At 43.9% G+C, this 23,685-nt stretch overlaps 1 protein-coding gene across 1 annotated transcript in view; it reads left to right on the forward strand.

Moving 5' to 3' along the window:
• The first annotated feature begins 660 nt into the window (after positions 1-660).
• The window catches only part of DHCR24 (24-dehydrocholesterol reductase), a 28,310-nt gene continuing 5,285 nt past the window's right edge, over positions 661-23,685 (forward strand). The window contains exons 1-3 of the mRNA XM_032217335.1: positions 661-1,375; positions 22,766-22,921; positions 23,403-23,508. Coding sequence (XP_032073226.1) covers positions 1,145-1,375; positions 22,766-22,921; positions 23,403-23,508 — 493 coding nt within the window. The 5' untranslated portion in view covers positions 661-1,144. The remainder of the gene's footprint in view (positions 1,376-22,765; positions 22,922-23,402; positions 23,509-23,685) is intronic.

The raw sequence follows: 23,685 nt of genomic DNA on the forward strand, positions 1-23,685 counted from the left end.
TTTTTATTTCTCCCAAAATAACCCCACCCCATCAGCATTTATGGCTACTCAGAAGCAGCCAAACTACTTATAGTAAAGATCAATTAATTTCTGTTCCCTTCCCTATAGCGTAGGTTTAAATCCGCGCTGCCAGTCGGGAGAAAAAAGCAAGTTTCTCTTCTTAGCTCGGGGCAAAATCAGATTGGATCCTGCCACGAAATCCTTTTGCGGTTTTTTTCAACAAACATGCCATCCTGTTGGATCTGATCCTGAAGAAACACCTGAGGAAATCTCCCCATGCTCAAACGCTACATTCCATTTGGATCTTTCTCAAGGGTTGAGCCCTTCTTCCGGCCAAAACACATTTTGCAAATCCGTTCCGAAGGTGCGGACGACAAAGAGTCCATTCTTCGCGCTAACTCACGCTCGTGCCGTTCCGAAAGCCCGATCTCCAGTTTTGGGTCCCCCCCCCCCACCTCGTCCCTTCTAGCGGCCCTTGCTTGCCTCGGCCAATCCCACCGCTCGGCGCCTGATCCGATCCAAACGGCGATTTCCCATTGGTTGACCGGTATCCCTCTCCTCACCGGTCAGCCAACCCGAAGAGAGATGCTCGGGAGAGCGGAATGGGGTGGGCTTGACGGGGAGGTGGCTTGCCGGCGTTCTAAAAGATTACTGCCGGTGGGCGCGATCCGTTGATTTCGAGTGATCTGTTCAACCAAGGGGACCTCGCATCGGGGGTGCAGACCGAGAAGAAAGCGGCAGTCAAAAGACCACTAGGGATAGACTTTTAGGGGTTCTTGAGTGGAAGGCAACGTGATGGTTGGAAGTGGGCGAGGGAAGCATCTTATTCTGACCTTATGAATGCACTTTTGGGGTTCCTTGAGCGCCGCATATAAAGAGGGGCCACTAGCTACGCATTAGTAGCCAGAGAGAGGGGGGGGGAGGCGGAGAAGTAGCATAGTAGAAGAATCTGGAGCTCTCCTTAAAAAGGCGCAGTTTTGGATTGCAAGACCTAAAGAAGCGGCTGGAGAAAGGTGGGGCCGAGAGGAGGAAGCAGGTTGTTGCAAGTCGCGATTATAATACGTGGCGGGGCAACGAGGATCTTCCAGTCCGGGTTAAAGAGAGGCGGGATTGGCGAACTCCCTGAGGAGAGGCTGAGTGAAGGATGGGGCCCCTGCTGTCTCTAGGGATCGGGCTTCTGCTGTTCTTGCTCTGGGCTCGCTATAGGGGCATCGAATACGTGCTGGTCCACCACCGCTGGATCTTCGTCTGCCTCTTCCTGTTGCCCCTTTCTGTCCTTTTCGATATTTACTACCAGCTCCGCGCTTGGGTTGTGCAGAAGCTGCACTGTGCTCCACGGCAGCACGACTTGCGGGTTCGGAACATCCAGAAACAGGTAAGAGGACCAGAGGAACTACTTGAGTTGGGGGAGGAAAAAGTTTTTTTCTCCCTTTAAAATCCAGGGTGCGATTTCTTCAGTGACCTTAAATGAGCCTGAGGGTGTTTCTGTATGGCTCTCCAGTTAGAAAGAGAAAATGCTGCGAGCGTGACGCGTTCTTCTCGCAGTTTCCTAATTGCATTGTCTGGCTCGCTTGAATTATTCAGCCAAAACGAATCTGGGTGGACGAGAAATTCTCTTCTTTTTACGGGTTCCCTTTATTTTGATTTTAACTGATCAACGTTAAAAAAAACTTGTCGATAAGGAAAGGAATCATTCAGGTGCGCTTGACTTTTTATTTTCTATAATGTGCTTTTTATTTTTCCAATGGCAGCTCAGCATTTTTAGCAATGCGGTGCCTGAGTTGGACGAGTAGGGAAAGATGCTTGAAGCCAATGCTAATTGGCCTCCTTGCTTGTTTGTACTATGTTACCAAAGCCAAATCTATTTTCTTCTTGACACTGGTCAGCTTGGTAAATCGTACAATGCAACCCACTCCAGTTCATAACTTTTTTTGAGGGGGGGGTGTTATAGTGGTTGAAACTGCAGGGAACAGAGGGAATATTCCACTTGGGACTGATATGGAGGAATCTTTGTGAGGGGTAATCTTTGTGATTCTTGCAATAGATGCCCAGAACATGCTATCATTGCGACCCCTCTCACTTGGCTATGCTTTGATGCATTCACCTGCATGGAGTTTCACGTTGCCTATGGCTACCAGGCTAAATGCATCCATGAGAAAACAGGCAGGTAATGATGAAATTGATCTATGCAGGGTTTCCATTGATTAGTCATGCCTGGCGTTATTTGTTATTTTCTATAATGCCTTGATGGAAATAGTAATTCCACATGTCCATTTATAGCAACATTCAGCCCTGCTTTTTCTTTTCGATTATTCTGGGATTGGAAGATTGAATTAGGATTCATTAACAATATGGAATCTCTTCTGACAAAAGCAGCAGAAGGGACCTTCACCAGTGGTTTCTCATGGTGTTTAATGGCTCTTTTTAAAAATTGGGGATGTCAAAGACTGGATCTAGAATTTTCTGTACGTAGAACGTGGACTCTGCCGTCTGTAGGGACTCTGTGTTACTTTCACCCTACAAAATAAGGATGCTTTTACAAGTTAAAGCCTATTCACAGGCTAATAAAATGATACTACAATCTATATTGAAAATGCCAGCAGATTTTATTTTAGGGTTTCAATGCCTTACACATTGTTCACTGAGTTTTATATCATACTAGCTGAATACCTGCACTTCGGCACTTCGCAACAAAACTATGTGATCAGGCTATGCAGGAGGAATTTGGACTACAATCCATTGGCTCAGTGGTGGTTGATGATTGAAACACATAAGGAAATATCACTCCCACCGCCTTGAGTCCGGAAGCAGTTCCATAGGTGGAAGGAGTAGACATTTTGATGAGGTACCGACCTTTAGTACTCTGTAAGGAGCCCCAGACCACTCCTGAGTGAAGGAGTGGAACGTCTGCCAGTTTGAACTGAGGTAGCAGAATGTGAGACTTCTTTTCAGGTGGGGAAGGGAAGTAGAATGTCTAACTCCTTAGCATCAGAGCGTGTTAATATAAGGCAACTGGCAATTCTTTTAAGGTAGGGAGGGGGAGTAGAACTCCTTAGCATCAAAGCGTGTTAATTACTGTATAAGAAATTCTAATGATCTGATGGTCATTTCAAAAAATCCTTTTTAGTGAGCACCTAGAAGCCAAGAGGAACGTAAGTACCAAATTTCAAGTTTGTAGATTTTATGGTTCTGGAGATTTCATGATGAATGGTATTTGCCTTTTATGCATGTATAGATATGCAGGCAATATAATTATATGCAATACCTTTATCACGAACAAGTGTTAAGCCAAATACAAAAGTATGCTCTATCATTTCATTAGGCTTAAAAATGCATTTTGCAGGCTTGCATGCAAGAGCAAATGATTACTTCAGAGTGGGCTTTCATGTCATGTGCTGACATCACATGCCTCTAACGTGATGGCATGAAACAGACTATCTCCATGTTCTTGATATTTACCATATTACATGCAGTGCTTTTGCTGTGGTTGGCAAAGCAAAACCAGATCAATGATTTTATCTAGAAATGAATGAGCAGAGAAAACTAGCAGATTCTTCATATTAATATGACATTAAGTTTAAAGGTTCAAGCATTATTACAAATGCAACAAATGGATAGTGTGTTAAAAGTTTGTACATTGGAAAAGATGGGCTTATATATTGAAGTCAATGAAAAGCAACTATATAATTGGCTGAGGAAGAATTTATAGGCTTTTCATTATCTGCTTTTTGCTGACAACTTATATAGACAGTCAAGTCGATCTTATACAGCATACCACTGCTGGAGTTCTCAAAACTAGGATAGAAACAATTTCAAACAACTTGGATCCCCACTAGGATGTCACAAACTACAACTTCCAGGTGCAGTCTAACTGGGTACCTGGGAATTCTGTGAATCCTTGAATAAAGTTAATTTAACAAATGTTTATGGAGGTGTGTCCAATTGCTGCAACATTTTGAGATGCGAAGTCCTTTTGTACATCTCTCTTGGAAATGTGCTATTAGTTGGCTAGGCTACTTAAGACCCATCCCAAAGATTGTGATTTAGCACAGATTGTCAGATTGTTTTAAGTAGAAGGCTGAAATGTAGCACTGTCGTCCAAATGAGCTTTTAAACATAATCAGCTTGGCAGCAGAGAGCAGATAAGTTACAGAGAGGGAGAATGGCAGGGTATGGACGGAGTAATGCATTTTGAGTCAGATTGAAGCAGGGATGTAAGTAAGAGGGAAAGCTGTTCCACTGCAGAAGGTAAACCTTATTGAAAGTAGTTGGGTTTACTCTGCTTCTTCTTTAGAAATCTAATGAAGACTCAGAGTGGAAGATCTGTGGATTGCTGAAGTGGTTTTGTAAAACTATGTAGAATAGAATGCACCAGTTGCCTTCCTGTATCTCCACTGCCACACCAAGTAGGTTTATATCATTCCTTTTCTAGCTTTGTAACTTTGCAGGATATTTAATTAGCACAGACATCTCCCTGCTCCCCCAGCTGTGTGCTCTCTCCATTACTTTTTTCTCTATATACCAATGACTGCATCTTGAAGGATCCCTCTGTTAATGTACTGCAGTTTGCAGATGATGTAACAGTCATTGGCCTGATTCAAGATGGTGATGAGTTTGCATACAGATGGGAGGTTGAACAACTGGACCTGTGGTGCAACTGGAGCAATCTGGAGCTGAACACAGTTAAAATTGTAGAGATGATAGTGGATTTTAGGAGTAACCCTCTTCCTACCTCATATAATATTAGACAGCACAGTATCAGCAGTAGAGACATTCAAGTTTCTGGGTTCTATATTCCTGGAGGACTTGAAATGGACACCTAACATTGGAACCATAATTAAAAAGGCACAATAAAGAATGTTCTTCCTACAATCAACTCAGAAAGTTTAGACTGCACAAGGAGCTGCTGATACAGTTCAACAGAGGAATTCTGGAGTCTGTCATTTTTATCTCTATAACTCTTTGGTTTGATACAGCAACCAAACAGGACAGGCACAGACTTCAACAGATAGTTAGGACTGCAGAAAAAAACAATTGCAACCAGCCTGTCTTCCATTGAGGACCTGTATACTGCACAAGTCAGAAGGAGGGCTGAGAAAATGCCTACATCCCTTTTACATTATAGGCATAAACTGTTCCAACTCCTCTCCGCAGACCATCGCTACAGGGCATTGCATGCCAAAAGAAGTAAAAACAGAGACAGTTTTCTCCCATGCCATCATTGCTAAACACCTAATTCCCACAGCACTCTCTCATCTCTAAGGATAATTACCCATGTAATATGGCGGTATTATTATTAGTATTATTATTATCTTTCTCATCTTTCCTACCACCTTCTCCTATTGATATCTTCTTATTATATGATTTCATTGTTTGTATGAACACTGAGAGCTTATGCACTGGAGATAAATTCCTTCACACTTGACCAATGAAGAATGTTATTCTATTTCTGAGGAGAACATGCTATTAATCTGATGCTATACAAATGGGAGGTTAAGGCTGCAAATTAGGTTGACTGAACTTAGTCAACCTAATTTAAGGCATCAATTGTGTTCCAGGCTTAATTGTTAGGACACACTTAGCAGCAGCTGGCAAGTATTTTGCTGCTTGTTAAAATTGGTGAAAGGGGTACATTATACCACTATCTCATTTTACTTTTATTTCTCCCCTATAATAATAGGCTATCATTTCACATCTGTGGGTATATGGTGTAACTTCTTGTTCTCCATAAATTCCTTAAGAAAGAAGATACTATAGTACAACAGTCCCCAAACTTTATAGCTTTGCAGACTGGTGGCAGCACGGGGGAAGAGGGAATGGTTCTGCTCGCACAAATTGAGCTTCACGTGTGAGTGAGTGTGCCTGCCTCTTGCACAAGTGGAGCTGTGCGCACTTGTCTGCCATTTTCACGGCCCAGGGGTTGGGGACCCCTGTTGTAGTAGCCTCTTCCAACAATGTGTCTTTCCTGTTTGCCAAAAGCATTTTTTCACTAATTGTCATAAGACTTCAAAATACTTTAGAAACATCTTTAGTTTTCTGAGGCCTGGTGATACAATCCAGTGTTGAAGGACTTCCAGTAAAATAGGCAACCTGTGTGTGTGTGTTTGTGTGTGTGTGTGTGAGAGAGAGAGAAAGAGGGGGGGGGAATGTTCCATATCTCAGGTGCCGCAACAAAGAACCTCCTGGGACCCACTAAATGTAACTTGTTGGTAGATGGTATCTCAACATGCCTTCTCTGCCAGATCTAATGGGGCAGGTTAATGTAATCAGGGAAGGGCCATCCCTTAGGTATGCTAGTCCAATGATATGAAGGGCCTTAAAGATCAAAAACAGCACTTTGAATTGGACTTGGGAGAATGCCACTGCTAAAGCAGAGATGTAATGTATGCTCTTCTAGGAGTTGAAGGGTCCAAATACTGTGGAGAGCATTACACTAACCCAAAGTAGAGGTGACTAGAGTATGAGTGACTGAGATGCTCCACCCAACTTCCCAAAGGTTCCCTGGACCCCTTTACCTATGTGACAACCAAAATAGAATCTTGGGACATCAATCTCGATATAATATGGGTAGAGAAGTACTGCCGCTTCACCACACTTATCACTACAAGGTAGGCTTTAATAGCAGCTCTAACTCATGTTTGGTCAAGTTTATTATTTATTTATTTGTTTGTTTGTTTGTTTGTTTGTCTTGTATGCCGCCCACTCCCTGAGGACTCCGGGCGGCTCACAAAAGACAAGGGAAAGGGGGAAACGAGACAAAGACAACATATTAAAAATAAAACCAACATTCACAATTTCCATGGAGGTAGATGCTTCTCAGCTCCCCCCAGCCTGCTGGAACAGCCGGGACTTGGTGGCTTTGCGGAAGGCCGGGAGGGGAGTAAGGGTCCGGATCTCAACAGGGAGCTCGTTCCAGAGGGCCGGAGCTGCAACAGAGAAGGCCCTCCCCCGGGGAGTCGCCAGCCGACATTGGCTGGCAGATGGAATCCGGAGGAGACCCAACCTTTGCGATCTAATTGGTCTGAGAGAGGTAATCGGCAGAGGCGGTCTCTCAGGTACCCAGGTCCGATGCCATGTAGGGCTTTATAGGTAGCGACCAGCACCTTGAAGCGGATTCGGAGACTAATAGGTAGCCAGTGCAGCTCCCGGAGGATAGGTGTAACATGGGTGTACCTTGGTGCACCCACAATCGCTTGCGTGGCTGCATTCTGGACTAATTGGAGTCTTCGAACACTCTTCAAGGGCAGCCCTATGTAGAGCGCATAACAATAATCCAGTCTTGAGGTCACAAGGGCATGAGTGACTGTCTGAAGGGCCTCCCGATCCAGGTAGGGTCGCAATTGGTGCACCAGGCGGACCTGGGCAAAGGTCCCCCTGGTCACAGCCGACAGATGGTGTTCTAGAGTCAACTGTGGGTCCAGGAGGACTCCCAAATTGCGAACCCTCTCTGAGGGGCGTATAATTTTGCCCCCCAGCCTGAGAGATGGAACAGTTGGACAATCTTTGGGAGGGAACATCAGAAGCCACTCGGTCTTGTCTGGATTGAGTGCCAACTTGTTTGCTCCCATCCAGACTTTAACAGCCTCCAGGCACTGGCACATCACTTCTACTGCTTCGCTGAGTTGGCACGGGGCAGACAGATACAGCTGCGTATCGTCTGCATATTGGTGATACTTAATCCCGTGCCGGCGTATGATCTCACCCAGCGGCTTCATGTAGATGTTAAATAGGGGGGACAGGACCGAACCCTGCGGCACCCCATACTTGAGGGGTCTTGGGGTCGATCTCTGCCCTCCGACCAACACCGACTGTGACCTGTCCGAGAGGTAGGAGGAGAACCACCGCAAAACGGTGCCTCCCACCCCACCTCTCGCAACCGTCGCAGAAGGATACCATGGTCGATGGTATCAAAGGCCGCTGAGAGGTCAAGAAGCACAAGGATAGAGGGGTGACCCCTGGCCCGCCAGAGATCATCGATCAGCGCGACCAAAGCAGTTTCCGTGCTGTAACCAGGCCTGAAACCCGACTGAAAAGAGTCTAGATAATCGGCTTCATCCAAGGACCGTCGGAGTTGCGAGGCCACCACTTTCTCAACAACCTTCCCTACAAAGGGAAGGTTGGAGACTGGACGATAGTTGCGCAAAATGGCTGGGTCCAGAGACGATTTCTTCAGGAGGGGTCTCACCACCGCATCCTTTAGGAGGGGTGGGAAGATTCCCTCCTGGAGAGAGGTGTTCACAATTGTCTGGATCCAGCCGCGTGTCACCTCCCTGCTGGTCGAGACCAGCCAGGAGGGACACGGGTCCAGTATACAAGTGGAGGCACTCACCGCTCCCATGGCCTTGTCCACTTCATCAGGAGAAGCCCGTTGAAACTCAATCCATAAAGCATGCTCAAGACCCTCCCCAGGTACCTCGGCTGGTATCGTGCAATTGGAGTCCAGCTCTGTCCGAATCCGAGAGACTTTATCCATCAAATACTGAACAACTTCCTCAGCTCTATCCTGTAGAGGGTCACCCGCATCCCTCCCTTTCAAGAGGGAGCGGGTTATTCTAAACAAGGCGGCTGGGCGCGATTCGGCGGATGCAATAAGGGCGGCAAAATGCGAACATTTCGCCACCCGTATTGCCACGAGATAGGCTCTAATAAAGGCTCTCATCAGTGCTCGGTCTGACTCAGATTTATTGGCCCTCCAGTGGCACTCTAGGTGTCTCTTTTGGCGCTTCATCTCTCAGAGTTCCTCGGTAAACCAAGGAGCCCTCCTGGATCCGCCGCCTCGGAAAGGTCGCAAAGGCGCAAGCCGGTTTAGAGCCCCCGCCGCCGCTGTATTCCAAGCAGCGACTAAGGACTCCGCCGGATTGTGGACGATAGTGTCAGGTATTTCTCCAAGCGCCGTCTGAAACCCCATTGGGTCCATCAGGCACCTGGGGCGGAACCACCTAATCGGTTCCTCCTCCCTACAGTGGGGGATTGGCTTCCGAAAGTCAAGCCTCAGCAGGAAGTGATCAGACCATGACAAGGGCAAGGTTTTAATGCCCTTCAACTCTAGATCACATCTCCACTGCTCCGACAGAAATACAAGGTCAAGTGTGTGACCCGCTGAATGAGTCGAACCTCGAATTACTTGGGTCAAGTCCATGGCTGTCATGGAAGCCATGAACTCCTGCGCCCCATCAGAGCGTTCACCAAGTGTAGGCAGGTTGAAATCCCCTGAACCATAAGCCTGGGGAACTCCACCGCCAACTCAGCTACTGACTCGAGGAGCGAGGGGAGGGTTGTTGCAACGCTGTTGGGAGGTAGGTACGTTAGCAACAGACCCACTTGACCACCAAGGTCCGGCTTCATCAACAGGGACTCACACCCGACAAACTCCGGAGCAGGGATCCTACGAGGAACTAAAGACCCTCGGACGATGACAGCCACTCCTCCACCCCTTCCCTGGGGTCGCGGCTGATGAAGCACCTGAAAACCTTCTGGGCACATTTCAGTGAGGGGGACTCCTCCCTCTGGGCCCAGCCAGGTCTCAGTAATACATGCCAGGTCTGCCCCCTCATCTAAAATTAGGTCCCGGACAAGGGGAGCTTTGTGAACCACAGACCTGGCATTTAGCAACAACAGCCTGAGACCAGGGCCCTGACAATTCTCGAGTGGAACTAACAGGGCCGGAAGGAGGGATCTCTGTGATGCAGCGAACCCTCCTTCCTGCGTAATGGCCAGCCCTGAAGTTCCCGTCATACCTGCCCCTCCCCATAGTGACCATAATGCTCCGGCCCTCCCCCGCTACCGTAGATCCTGCAACCCCTCCCACAGCTCCCGCACCATCCAGCAGGCAATCCTTAACACTCATTCTGGGACGGGAAGTAAGTCTGGGCCCCACCACTTCTGCAGTGGCACTCAGTGGAGGAGACACCAGGCAATACTCTCAACCCTCTCATACACACGCAGTCACTCACCCATGCAGTCCCCACGAAATAAGTTAAACACAGAAAATACAACAGTATGAATTTTAAAAAATTGGGTGCAAACATCAACCAAGCATACCATTCACACTACATTCCTAAAAAATTCGCGGAGCACTGCGCTAGTGCGATGTAAGACAATGGTGTGCAGATGGGGGGCGAGCTGCTCCGCTCTTCTCCCCTCCTCTGAGTCCTAGAAGAGCTTCCCAGGCCACAGGTCCAAAGTCAGTAGCATATAAAGTGGCTGTAAGCGGAGAGGGCACGGGATAAGGGTCCGCTATTGGTACACAGCAGCTTTCCAGTCCTAAGCCCTCCGGATCCAACAAAGAATTTATGGCCCCGTGTCGGGGGGTAGTTCTTCTCCTTCCCCTAAGATTGAGCAGGGTCCAGAATCCAGGGGAGGAGAGTCTGTGGGGCCAACGTCTGGGACTGGCCCGAGCTGCTCCAGAAAACAGGATAAAGGGCGCCAATTCCTACAGAGCCAAGTCCTGACCCCTACGGCTGCCATCATCTACCACTCCTAGCCCTATTCCAACCTTATCCTACTACTAAACCTAATCCTAACCTAAAGCTAATCCTAATTCTAAGCCTAAACCAAAAACTAACACCAACCCAAACTAAGCTCACCCATTCTAACCCTACACCAGCCTAATCCTAATAACCCCAGCGTAGCCTAGCCCTAGCCCCCACACTAACTCTACTCCCAACCCTAGCCACAACCCCAACCCCGGTCTCCACTAGCCCTGCCCCAAGGCCGAGAGCACCCACAGATGGTAGTCTCCAGTACTTATACCTAAATCTATATCTAATCTATGCCTAAACTATATCCTAAATCTATATCTAATCTATGCCTAAACTATCTATAACTATAAACCTAAACCTAACTAAATCTACCTAATTAACTGGAGCTATGGCAGGCAGCAAACAGTCAGAGGGAGGGCAGATAGAATGACCAGAGCAGATGGCCCCAGCCGAGGCGAAGGAGAGTCAATGCTGGGTAGGGAGATGGTAAGGCTCGCCGGTAATGGAGAGGGACAGGAGTGGTATCAGAAAGGCTGCGATGGAAAAAAAGGAGGGGGAGGCGTCCAGGCCTCTCACCGACTCAGCAATGGACGATGTCAGCACGGCGCCGCCCTTCTCTGCTCCGCTCATTTTAGATGTTGATACTCTAGAAAGTTCATCCTTGGTTGAGCACCAGGGAGGCTCTAGAGCAGAGGTTTCCAATCTTGGCAATTTTAAGACATGTGGACTTCAATTACAGAATTGCTGGCTGGGGAATTCTGGGAATTGAAGTCCATATGTCTTAAAGTTGCCAAGATTGGCAACCCCTGCTCTGAGCATCCCTCATTTAATCTCCCTCAGTTTCAGTAAACCATGACAGGATCTCTGGTGTGTGTGTGTCTGTCTGTCTGTCTGTCTGTCTGTCTGTCTATGTGAATCTTTCAATATTTATTTTTCTGATATTGAATTTGAAAAAGGTAAACTGCATTTATTAGAAGGGTGAAATATGGGAACAATCCATAATTTACTATTTAGGTTTATCATATTTTGCTGCTCGTTTCCAAATCCAATCGCCTTAAGTAAAGCTTTTCATTTAAATTTTACTTGAGGACTTATTTTAGATGTTGATACTCTAGAAAGAATGCAGAGAAGAGCAACAAAGATGATTAGGGTACTGGAGGCTAAAACATATGAAGACCTCTTGCAGGAATTGGGTATGTCTAGTTTAATGAAAAGAAGAACTTGGGGGGGAGGGGGGTCATGATAGCAGTTTTCCAATATGGTAATAGGCTGCCACAAAGAAGAGGAGGCCAATCTATTCTCCAAAGCACCTGAAGGCAGGGCAAGAAGCAATGGATGGAAAGTAAACAAGGAGAGAACCAACCTAGAACTAAGGATAAATTTCCTGATACTTAGAATAATTAATTGGTGGAACAGCTTGCCTCCAGAAGTTGTGGGTGCTGCAACACTGGAAGTTTTAAAGAAGAGATTGGATTTGTCTGAAATGGTATAGGGTTGCCTGCCATAGTAGGGGTTGGACTAGGGTTCCACCACAAAACCGCGGTCGACTAAAGCGCGCTTGACGAAACCGCGTACCTGACGTCATCACAGCACGACGAAAAAAGCACGCTGTGAGCGGTAAAGCTAAAATTAACGCGTAAACCTAAACCTAACCCCCCCAAACCTAAACCTAACCCTTAACCTAACCCTAAACCTAACCCTTAACCTAACCCTAAACCTAACCCTAACACTTAACGTAACCCTAAACCTAACCCTAACCCTTAACCTAACCCTAAACCTAACCCTTACCTTTTTGTGAATCGGCTTGCTTTAAAAGCGCTTTTTAAAGCGCCCTTTTTTCTCCGCGGTCGTTTTTGTCGCGCTGCTGATGACGTCAGAGACGCGCTTTAATCGGGCGCGCTTTAGTGGACTGCGGTTTTGTCATGCCACGTTGGACTAGAACATTTCCAAGGTTCTTTCCCAACTCTCTTGCTGTTATTTTATGATTCTTACTCTTAATCTAAAATTAATTAATAAAAAGGCAATATTGTTCATTAAGGTGCTTAAAGAAGCCAATGTACATTATTTAACACCTTTCCTGCCTGAATTTAAGTACTAGAGGAGGTTTTCCTGTGACTTTGCAAAGCTGGAGGAAAGCCTGTCTTTTCAACGTGATGATTTTTAAGAAAATTTACTTTATTTATAGTATGCATATAGCTGCCCACTCACTTTCAGTTACTCTAGGCAGCTTACAAAAAATAAAAAAAATCAAATATAAAAAGATTAAAAACAATTTGTACCTGGGAGTTAACCATTTTATTTATTTATATTCAATTTATATAGCCATCTATCTCACATTCATAACTCTGGGTGTCTTACAATTAAAACAAACAGTATCAAAAAATAATCAAACAATCATACAAACAATATGAAACATTAAAACAATTAAAAAATATACAATTAAGTCACCAGAAAAACACAAGGACTCAAGAACAGTAGGGTGTTTTTATGGGCTGTGTACTAACCACCTGGGGTCTGGGTATGGACATCAGCATTCCTCCCAAACATGTCATATTTGCTAACTTCCGTTTATGTCCTCTCATCACACCCCTTGCTTATTGCATCAAATCCACTCATCTAACCTCTGTGTCTGTCAGCTAACCATTTGTAGAAAAGTTCCTATGTCACAAAATATTCCGAATTTTCTTTTTCTTTGATTTTTAGAGTTAACCTATCCATTTCTGCGCATTCCAGAATTTCTTTAATTATATTATCATCTGTAGGGGGTTTCTACTTTTTTCCAGTATTGTGTGTATACAATCCTGGCTGCTGTTAGAATATGCAAAATTAAATATATGTTAGCGTTATTATAGTTACCTGGAAGCATGCTCAACAGGAATGTTTCAGGTTTCAAGTGTATGTGTTGTTTTGTCATAGTTTTCAGCCATATGTGTATTTTCTTCCAGTATTTTTTTGCTTTGGGACATGTCCACCACAAATGATAATATGAACTGGCATTTGGTTGCATTTACAACATTTAACAGATTTATTTTTATACATATTCGCTAATCTTGCATGTGAATAATGCCATCTATAAATCATTTTATAGAGATTTTCTTTATATACTGTTGACATTGTGATTTTATCATTTCTATTCCATAATTTCTGCTGCCTGTCCAAATCTATTGTATAACCAAAATTTCTAGCCCAAATTATCATAGATTCTTTTACTTGTTCTTCCTCCAATTTGATAGTTAATAAATAATTGTACTTCCTCTTGATAGTTAATAAATAATTGTACTTCCTCTTGATTAATTTTTCATCTGCTCCCTGTCCAGCTCATTTGGTTCATTATAAAACCCATACTCCTTCCTATCTTTTTCATATCTGGATTGTATCTATAATTGTGGGCACCATAATAAGTCAATTCCTAATCTTTTTAGTTCTTGTTTTGTTTTTAGTTATCCCCTTCCGTTTAGTAAGTCCTTATAACTTATAATTTTATCCATATTGACGACATTAGGATATATCCAAACCTGCATTGTAGATACCGTATTTTTCGGAGTATAAGACGCACCTTTTTCCCTCAAAAAAAAGAGGCTGAAAATTTGGGTACATCTTATACATTGAATACAGCCTTTTTTGCCTCCCGAAGCCCCACCCCTTCACCAAAATGGCTGTGCATAGTTTGTAGAAGGCTTTCAGAGAGCTCCTGTGGGCTGGAGAGAGCAGAAATGAGCAAAAACGGCCCCCAGGAGCACTATAAGCCTCTATAAGGCTATGCATGCAATTTTCTTGACAAAAAGAGCCCATTTTTGGAAAAAAAACAGCTGGTTTTTTGCTCGTTTTTGGCCCCCCACCCCTCCAGGAGCACAGGGCGTTTTTGGGAGGTTTGCAGAGTGCAAAACCTTCTTTTTTTCCTTTTTTTTCCTTTTCAGAAAGCTCTTTAGTTAGAGTGATTGATGAGAATTAGATTGATCAAGTGCTGTGCCAGCAGAAACAAAGTCTTAGGTGCTGCAGATTGCCAGCAATTTCCTTCTCCAGCACATGGATAAATATACCTGGAAACATCTACCTACCTACCTACTCTCTCTCTCTCCCTACCTACTGTATTTCTCTCTTTCTCTCTCAATCCCTCTATTTACCTACCTACTCTCTCTCTCATAACTACCTACTGTATTTCTCTCTCCCCCCCCTCTATCTACCTACGTACCTACCTATTCTCCAGTGCACTGTTCGGAGAGTCCAAGAGTGGGTTAACACAGCCTATCTGCCCTTGGACTGAGTGATGTTTTTCTGTTGACCACGCCTCCCTTTCCCTCTGCATGCTCAGTTTGAAAACTCAGTCTGCCCGTAGGGACTGTTTTGGGAGTGCTCCAGTCCAAGGTCAGATAGGCTGGAGAATATTCCCACTGTGAACCACGTTATACCTTGAATTTGGATGAATTACAGCTAATGTGCATGTTGGATTGCAGCTGAGAGGCCATCTGGGCTTCCCCTGACTCCGCTGGTTGGAGGCGCCTTAGGGGACTGTCAGCCGCTTGTCCAGCGACCGCTGGCGAGCGGTGGGGGCGGTGGGGCACTCGCAGGCCTCCAGCCAAGCTCCCAGCCCCAACCATCCCAGCCCCAACCATTACTCAGGGAGGCCTTCGCAGCAGGCCCGGGCGGTTTGCATTCTGCCCAACAACAGCGGCAACGGTTGGCTGTTTCACGCGCTTTTCTCCTCAGGCCAGCCAAAAAGAGCAGGAGGTGGCTGCACGCGCAGCCGGCGCCATTTCGAATCACTCCAGAGCGCGGTTGTGAGGCGAGGAGTTTGTTTGCTCGTGGGAGAGCGAAGAGTGGCTGCGACCTAAGGAGAGCTTCGTTTCGGCCCTCAGCGACTGCAGATCGCCGCAGGGAGGCTTGGGCCTGATCCGGGGAGCTGGCTGGCCTTCTCCACCACAGAAGCTAAGTTTCGGAGATCCGAGGACGGTGGGAGGAAGGAACCCGACCAACAGGCGGCCCTTCTCTTCCGAAGAGTCTGCAAGGCGTTCTTTGAGCTGTGAGGCCAACGCGTGAGCCCATCCCAGCATCAGCTTGATCCCAGGCCCCGCGGTGTCCTGAGCATGGCGGAGGAATGCAGGGAGGCCTTAGTGGAGCAAGCAGGGCCCTCCAGCAAGCGCAGCAAGCTGGATCCCTCAGCTAAAAAAGGCAAAGGGCACAAGGGCTCTAGTGATAGGCCTTCTCCAGGGACTGCAAGAGCCTCGGTGGAGCTCAGGGAGGTGTCTAGCCCCCAGCAGGTGGCTGAACCTACCCCTACCCACCACAGCAGGGATATCTCCTCCCCTGATAGGGAGGCCCAATCCCCTGGGAACAGTGAATTTCTTTTGGGGGAAGAATGTGGCTCCAGGGATCCCTCTCCAGAAGCTTCTTGGGGTTACCCTGAGTCCCCTAGCTCTTCCATCGGGGGGGGGGGAACGTGATTCCATCCAGGACTCCCTGCGTGAGGAGGGTGAGTCCAGCTCTGGCAGAGCTGACCAAGGCAGGCCTAGCAAGCAACGCCTAAAGAAGGGAAAAAGTCCTGCTCTTTCAGCTGAGATGAGGGAGGTGATATCCTTGGCTATTTCCCAAGGGATAGCTGAAGGAATCAAGCATAGGGGTTCACGCAAGCCCAAGGCTTCCAAGCAGAAGCGTAAACCCAAGCCTTCCACTTCTAAAGAGCCTCCTTCCACTTCTGGCTCATCCAGTTCCTCTCATTCTGATTCTTCCAGCTCTGAGCAGGAGGAGGGGGAAATATTCGTTCTGTCTGAAGACGAAGACCTCCCTCCTGACAAGCTGGCCTCCACCGGCCTTTTCAAGCCGTCGCTGTTTAAATCAATCCTGCACAAGGCTATGACGGCTACGGAGCTAGGCCTCACTTCTAAACCTGAGGCTGCACAGGCTTCTACATCCAAAGATCACAAACATGGGCTGTTTAAAGAAACAGTCTCAGCTCCTGAGGTCATTCCTGTGCCTGACCTCTTTATGGATGTGGTTCAGCGCCAGTGGCTACAGCCAGGCACACTGACCAACCCCAGTGGGGGTGACAGGTCCCTCTATGCCCTGGAGGGGAAGATGGAGGACATCCTGAAGTTCCCAGAGGTGGACGCCCCAGTAGTGTCTCTAATTTCCAACTCAAACCTACCGGCTGAGCTCCTAGAGGGACTGAAAACCAACCTACCTACTCTCCCTCCCTCCCTACCTACTGTATTTCTCTTCCTCCCCTTTATCTACCTACCTACATAACTACCTAACTATTCTTTCTCTCTACCTACCTACCTACCCACTGTATTTCTCTCTCTATATATATATATATATATATATATATATCCCTCTATCTACCTACCTACTTTTTTTTAAACTTGCCTCTTCAAAACCTTGGTGCGTCTTATACTCTGGTGCGTCTTATACTCTGAAAAATAGGGTAACTATACTGGCGCTTCCAAGTAGTGTTGCTCTTTGATTTTGGTCCATATTTGCAGCAATGCATTTCTAATGTAATGCCTCTGGAAATAGCTATGTATCTTACCCTTCTCGTAGCATAAGAAGGCATCCATCCCAATTGCAGATCATGACCTTCTAGTACTAAAAGCCTTATATTCCTCAAATTAATCCACTCTTTCACCCACATATGTGCCGATGCTTGGTAGTATAGTTCCCAATCCGGAAGATCAAAACCACCTCTACTTTTAACATCTTGTAGCATTTTTAATTTTATTCTCATTTTTTTCCTTGCCATACAAATTTTAATATCATCTTATGTAGTTCTTCAAAATATTTTCCCCCGGTTTTATTGGGATTATCTGAAACAGGTACAATAATCAGAATATTCATCTTAATTGTAGCTATTCTGCCCAATAGGGACAATTGTGGGTTTCTTCAAATCTATTTTAATTTATGCTTTTAGTTTATCAAAGTTATCTTCTTTGAGAGATACACATTTTGCTGTTAATTGTACCCCTAAATATTTAACTTTCTTTACAATTTGCATATTCATCTTTATGTAAATTTTGTTTATCTGTAAAGTTTTTAACCAATATTTTCATTTTCTCTTTATTTATTTTCAAACCCGCAACTGCCCCATATTCTTCTATCTTTGTAATTAATTTAGGTCCTGTTTGCTATGGGCAAAGACCTGTAACTTATATTCCTCCTCCTAAATTCTCATATCTTTTATTTCATTATCTTGTCTAACATTTTGGCTTAATACCTCTAAGGTTAATATAAATAACAGTGGGGATAGGGGACAACCTTGCCTTGTGCCTTACAAAAAATAAAAAATCGAATATAAAAAGAGTAAAAACAATTTGTACCTGGAAGTTAACTAATTTATTTATTTATATTCAATTTTTATAGCTGTCTTATCTCACATTCATAACTCTGGGTGGCTTACAATGAAAACAAACAGTATCAAAAATAATCAAACAATCATACAAACAATATGAAACATTAAAACAATTAAAACCATACAATAAAGTCACCAGAAAAACACAAGGACTCAAGAATAGTAGGGTGTTTTTATGGGCTCTGTACTAACCACCTGTGGTCTGGGTGTGGACATCAGCATTCCTCCCAAACATGTCATATTTGCTAACTGGTTTCTGCTTATGTTCTCTCATCACACCCCTTTGATATTGCATCAAATGAATGCAATCACATTTGGGGTGTTGTCCAAAATCTCAGTGCTTACTATTCTCCATGCAAGAAGTCTTCAAATCCTGATACAAACTTTGAGGGACCAGCAATGAAGTCTCCGGCTCCAAATCTCACAGAATTTAATGTTGTACTGTCTTCCTTTGCAACACATATAGAATTAGTGGTTTTAAATGAACTAGCCAACCCGGGACAATTTCCTTGTTTTTTCACAAATTTCACTAACTTGGAAAAACCCATCCTCTGGATTTAAAACATGTTTAAAAATTGACAATTTATTAAATGTTTCACAGAGAGGCATGCAGTCATGGGGCCGGTTAGTTCCCTGAAGCCCCCAACCCTGTCTTTTTAATTCTGGATTTTAATTATTTCTTCTTCTTGTTAGCTGCTTTATGATGATATTTATATATAGCTTTTCTGTTTTTAAATATCTATTTGTACACGGCTCAGAGTCACTCTAGGAGGGAAATGGACAGTCTCTAAATATGTTAAATAAAGATGCATAAAGATTCAACAAAGATTATTAGGGGACTGGAGGCTAAAACATAGGAAGGAACTGGGTATGTCTAGTTTAATGAAAAGAAGGACTAGCGGGGGAGACATAGCAGTGTTCCAATATCTATTCTCCAAGGCACCTGAGGGTAGAACAAGAAGCAATGGGTGGAAACTAATCAAGGAGAGAAGTAACTTAGAACTGAGGAGAAATTTCCTGACAGGACAATTAACCAGTGGAACAACTTGCCTCCAGAAGTTGTGAATGCTCCAACACTGGAAGTTTCTAAGAAGATGTTGGATAACCATTTGTCTGAAGTGGTATAGGGTTTCCTGCCTATGCAGGGGGTTATACTAGAAGACCTCCAAGGTCCCTTCCAACTCTGCTATTGTAACATTTTATTTATTTATATAATATAATATTACTACTTGTAGGTTGGAAGCTAATGCTAGGATTAATTACCCAAAACACATGAGGTGTAGAAGATAATTTACATTAAATCATATGCTTCTTCCCAGATTTATTTTCAGGGAGGGGACGACAAGTGATAACAAAAGACATTTCTTTATTCATTCTTGATTCTTGATTCAGAATTGTATGCCACTTGAGTTCCCATGGATCTCAAAAACAAAACAAAAAAGACAAAAGTTAATTCATGACACTTCACAAAAAAAGTATCAGCAACCAAAGCCAGAATGAGGGAAAGTGAAAGAATGAGCTTCTTCGAAGTTGAATGTACAGTGCAACTATTTTATGCTAAGCTAGCAACTGGATTTTCAAGTTAGCTGAAATTCTGGTTCCTACAGCATAGGGGCGGGAGGTTTTTTTTTGGGGGGGGGGAAACGTAATTATTTATGTCCATGTTTCAAGGCGAAGGGAGTGGTTATAATTAACGATGGAATGAAATATTCGCTGTGACAAAACAGGCTTTATGAAAAAAAATCCATACAAAGCATCCTAGAATCCAACTTTAGTTAGCACAAAGCTTGGAATCCCAAGTTTGCGCTTCATTGCCAAACTCTGCCCTAATAGGCTGAGGTGGAGAGATGGGCGGAGAAATCCTCCCGCCCTTCTTTCTCGCTCTTCGGAAACACTCGAGTCAATCGCGTGGGCGGTCTCCGCTTCGGCTCGCCCGAGTCTCTTGCGCCGTGGGCCAGTCCAAACTCGGTGCTACGTTTGATTCAAACGCGCTTTTCCATAGATTGGATAGAATCTTGCTCCTTGAAACCGCTTTGCAGCCAAACGGGGAATGAGACGGGCGGAAAAGACTGTCGCCCTGCCGGTGTTCTTAATACATGCACACAGTTTTGGAGTGTGGCTGGAGAAGGGGAGGGAAGACGGTATGTCCCCTCTTGACAGGTGCTTGGAGGCGCGACTCAATTGCAAGACGGGACGTGGGGAGATCGGTACCAATTGTCAAAGTGACTCCTGATCGCGTGAAGGGCGGCAGACAATCTGGGTGATCTTGTGATCTTGCAACCCGCATTAAGCTAGCAGCTGCAGTTGAGAACTCGCGCAGAGGCTGAAGGTGGGGCTCCTTTCCTCCTCTAGAGATTGACCTGCTGCTTTGGGTTCATTGCAGGAGCATGGAATTCGGGGCAATCCATTTTCCTGTGCTTCTCTGTTGCATCGTTCTGTCTCTTTGGATGTCTACCAGCAGCTTCACACCTGGGTGGTGCAAAAGCTGAGGGAATGCTCCCCAAAAGCATGACTTGCTTTTTTTATATCTGAACATATAAAATCAAGTTGGGATGAGCAAAACTATTGGGGGTGGGTGGGAAGAGTTTTTAAAGTCTAAAATCTGAAAATGGCATTTATTCTGCGATACTGAGTTTGAAGGTGTTTCTGTATCTGGTAATCTCTGGTATTTCTGTTAGGAAAAAAAACAAAGGTTTGACTAAGGAGGATGCTTTGTTATATTTTTCCCCCTGGATATTTACAGTTGATACATTTGAATTGTGCAAAAACTCCCAGAATGGTTTCCATTATTGCAATTATATATTTTGTTATTTTCACTTTTTTAATAGTAAAACACAGAAACAACACTAGAAGACGAATAGAAATAATTTTGAAAATAATATATTGTGATCATGCAGTTAATTTTTTTTTTCTAAAAAAACCTCAATAAATAATAGTAAATAACCCCCTCCCATCCCCACCCTGCCAAAAAGAGATCCCCTAAAAACTATTGACCATTGCAGTTATATTGGCTTGCTTGGGAAAAGAATTAGTAGTGCTACATTGCATATTGTTGTAATAAGACAGCTTAATGAGGCTGTGAGGTTCAAATGTCATATATCTAAACAAGAAAAAACAAGAGTAATAAAAGAAAATTCATACATGGGTGAGCATTATCTCTGTTCCTTGGATCTGTATCCTTTTTGAACTCTTTAAATTTGACTTGCGGACTTAGGGTTCTGCCAACTAACTTTGCTAATTCATCTTGGATAATGTGCTGATTTCGTTTTATTGTGGGCCTTGCAAATCAATGCTTATGCTGGGCCCTGCATATAACATGGAAAAATACCCTTATGGTTTGCCTTGTGGCATAAAGCATTCCAGAAGAAGGGGGGGATTCTGGCAGTGAGCAACAAAGCATGTGACTTACCCTTACTGGTTGAATATTATTTCCCTTCCTCCAGCACAACCAACCAGGGGTTAAGTGGCAGCAGGAGGCAAGAAAACCAATTTTCCAGCAACCTGAAAGATTAGAACACGATAGTGGAACTGTGCACAATCTATGGGTATCTGGGAATTGTTTGACTATGCAAGAAAAGGAAACAGGGAGCATAAATAAAGGTGAAATAGTATGGGAAAGTAGTCATAGAAGCAGTCAGGAATGGGCATGCCTGTGTGTGTGTGTGTAAAAGTACAACACATGAAACAATTGTGTTGCTTTTGGGAGAAACTCTGGGATTTCTGTTCTTACAAATGCATTTTGTGGAAAGCTAAGCTCTAAAAGTGATGGTGGAGACAAGAACTTAGCAGTGGCCAAATAGAGCATGATAGGAAAGTCCAATACTCCAGTTTTTTTTTAAAGCTCTCCATTGCATGGCATAAAGGGCAACTAAAGATAGGCAGGCAGGGAGAGAACCGCACAAATGAGCTGGATGTCCAAATGTCCTCTTATCTCACTGCCCAGTTTTTCCTGGAAATAGGTTTGGGAGACTCATACAGTGTCTGAAGATGGGTTGGGGTTTTCTCTTGCTGTTCCTTCTTTGGACCCAACTGAAAGGTAGAGTCTATTTTCCAATGTAGTTATATTTGTACACTCTCTATCTTACAAGGATTACTGACTATGTTCATTCCTAAAGAGCTATAATTCAGGCGCCATCTGCACAGCAAGTTAAAAAAAGGCAAAATTGTGAGCAAGACAATGCAATTACGCTTTTGGTGTTAGACATCTGTTAGACAGCCTGTTCATTAACTAAAGAAGACAATTATAGCTTCTGATATGGTAAAGCTTTAAATTTAAGCTTAGGAATATTTACTTGAATGTTATACCAAACAAAACATTGATTTTCAATCCTTTCCCACCCCCCCTTCAGATACTCGATATGAGTGAAGCCCATCTATGCAAATCTGCTATTATTTCTAATAACAATTTATTATTTATTTATAGTTTCTTGATTCTCTATAAGAGTCACTGTTATTTAAAATCTGAGATAATATTCAATAATATTCAACATTAAAGTGGAACAAATTTATATTAATTATACCTCGGTACTGACATAAGATTCTAGTGCTTTGGACTCCTTTAGCTCTTATTCTGGTCTTGATTTTTAGCTAATAAACAATGCATGTTTAGTTGTCATTCACCTAACATGTTTCCCCTGAAAACTTTATATATTGTAAGGAAGCAGTCACAACTAAGTTTCCTATTTGCAAGCTATTTGCTAACAGCTAAAATTGGGAGTAATTTTCTTAATAATACATGAGGTTGATATCAGTTTATGACTTTAGGCTACATTGATTGATAGTGCCATCTCCAAACCGTGCAAAGATTTACATTTTTAGAATGATTTGGAAGGAGAGACAGTTTTGGCACCCCCTGAGTTTTGGTGTCCAAAGCTAATACCTATTTGGTCTTAGCTTCAAGCTGTCCCTGTACAAGGAAATGATTCCTTTTTTTTTCTCGTAGGTTCGAGAATGGAAAGCAGAAGGCCAAAAAACATACATGTGCACAGGCCGTCCTGGCTGGCTTACAATGTCTCTTCGTATTGGGAAGTACAAGAAGACTCTAAAGAACATCACAATCAACTTGATGGATATTTTAAACGTAGACACTGAGCGACAGGTATTTTGGGGATTTTCCAGATGAGATTGCTTTTGAGCTGAAGAAATCTAGTCAATATGCTTGCTATGAGATTGTCATTGTTTTCTTCCAGGATATTTTTTCCCCCAGCACTGCAATTACTTCCAGCTCTGGACTTCTGGTGGTCTCTGTTTTCTAGCTTTATAATAATCCTTAAGATGCAATGACCAAACTGTAGATGATCTCTTAAGTGTGATGTGATCCTAATTTTCATAAGGGCACTTGCTATAGTCAATAGCTGTATTTTCAAATCCCTTCCTAACGATTCCAAGAATAGAATCTGCCTTTTTTATATAACAGATACAGAGTGAGTTGACATTTTTCATCATGCTGATCACTATGATGTTAGGGTCGTATTCCTGATCAGTCACTTCCAGTTGAGATCCTATTACTGTATACATTGTTGTTGTTCAAATGCAATCTGATGGGTGTTATCTAAGCCATAAAATGTGTTCTGTTGTAGGTTGTTCGGGTGGAACCTTTGGTCTCAATGGGGCAATTAACAGCACACCTGAATCGTATGGGCTGGACTATTCCAGTGGTACCAGAACTTGATGATCTTACAGTAGGTGAGAAGCCTTGGAACATGGAAATAAGGACTATTCCTTTTATTAAACTCAGTCATAATTTCACATACGAGAATGTTAAGCATAAGAAGTTCCATGCCTATATGATTTCTTTTGTTTTGCTTGCTGTAGATTCTCTTGTTCTGAAGTACTGTTCTGTAAAGCTTAGCATGTATTTCA

Source organism: Thamnophis elegans, chromosome 5 (genome assembly GCF_009769535.1).
Source record: "Thamnophis elegans isolate rThaEle1 chromosome 5, rThaEle1.pri, whole genome shotgun sequence".
NCBI classification, from domain to species: Eukaryota; Metazoa; Chordata; class Lepidosauria; order Squamata; family Colubridae; genus Thamnophis; species Thamnophis elegans.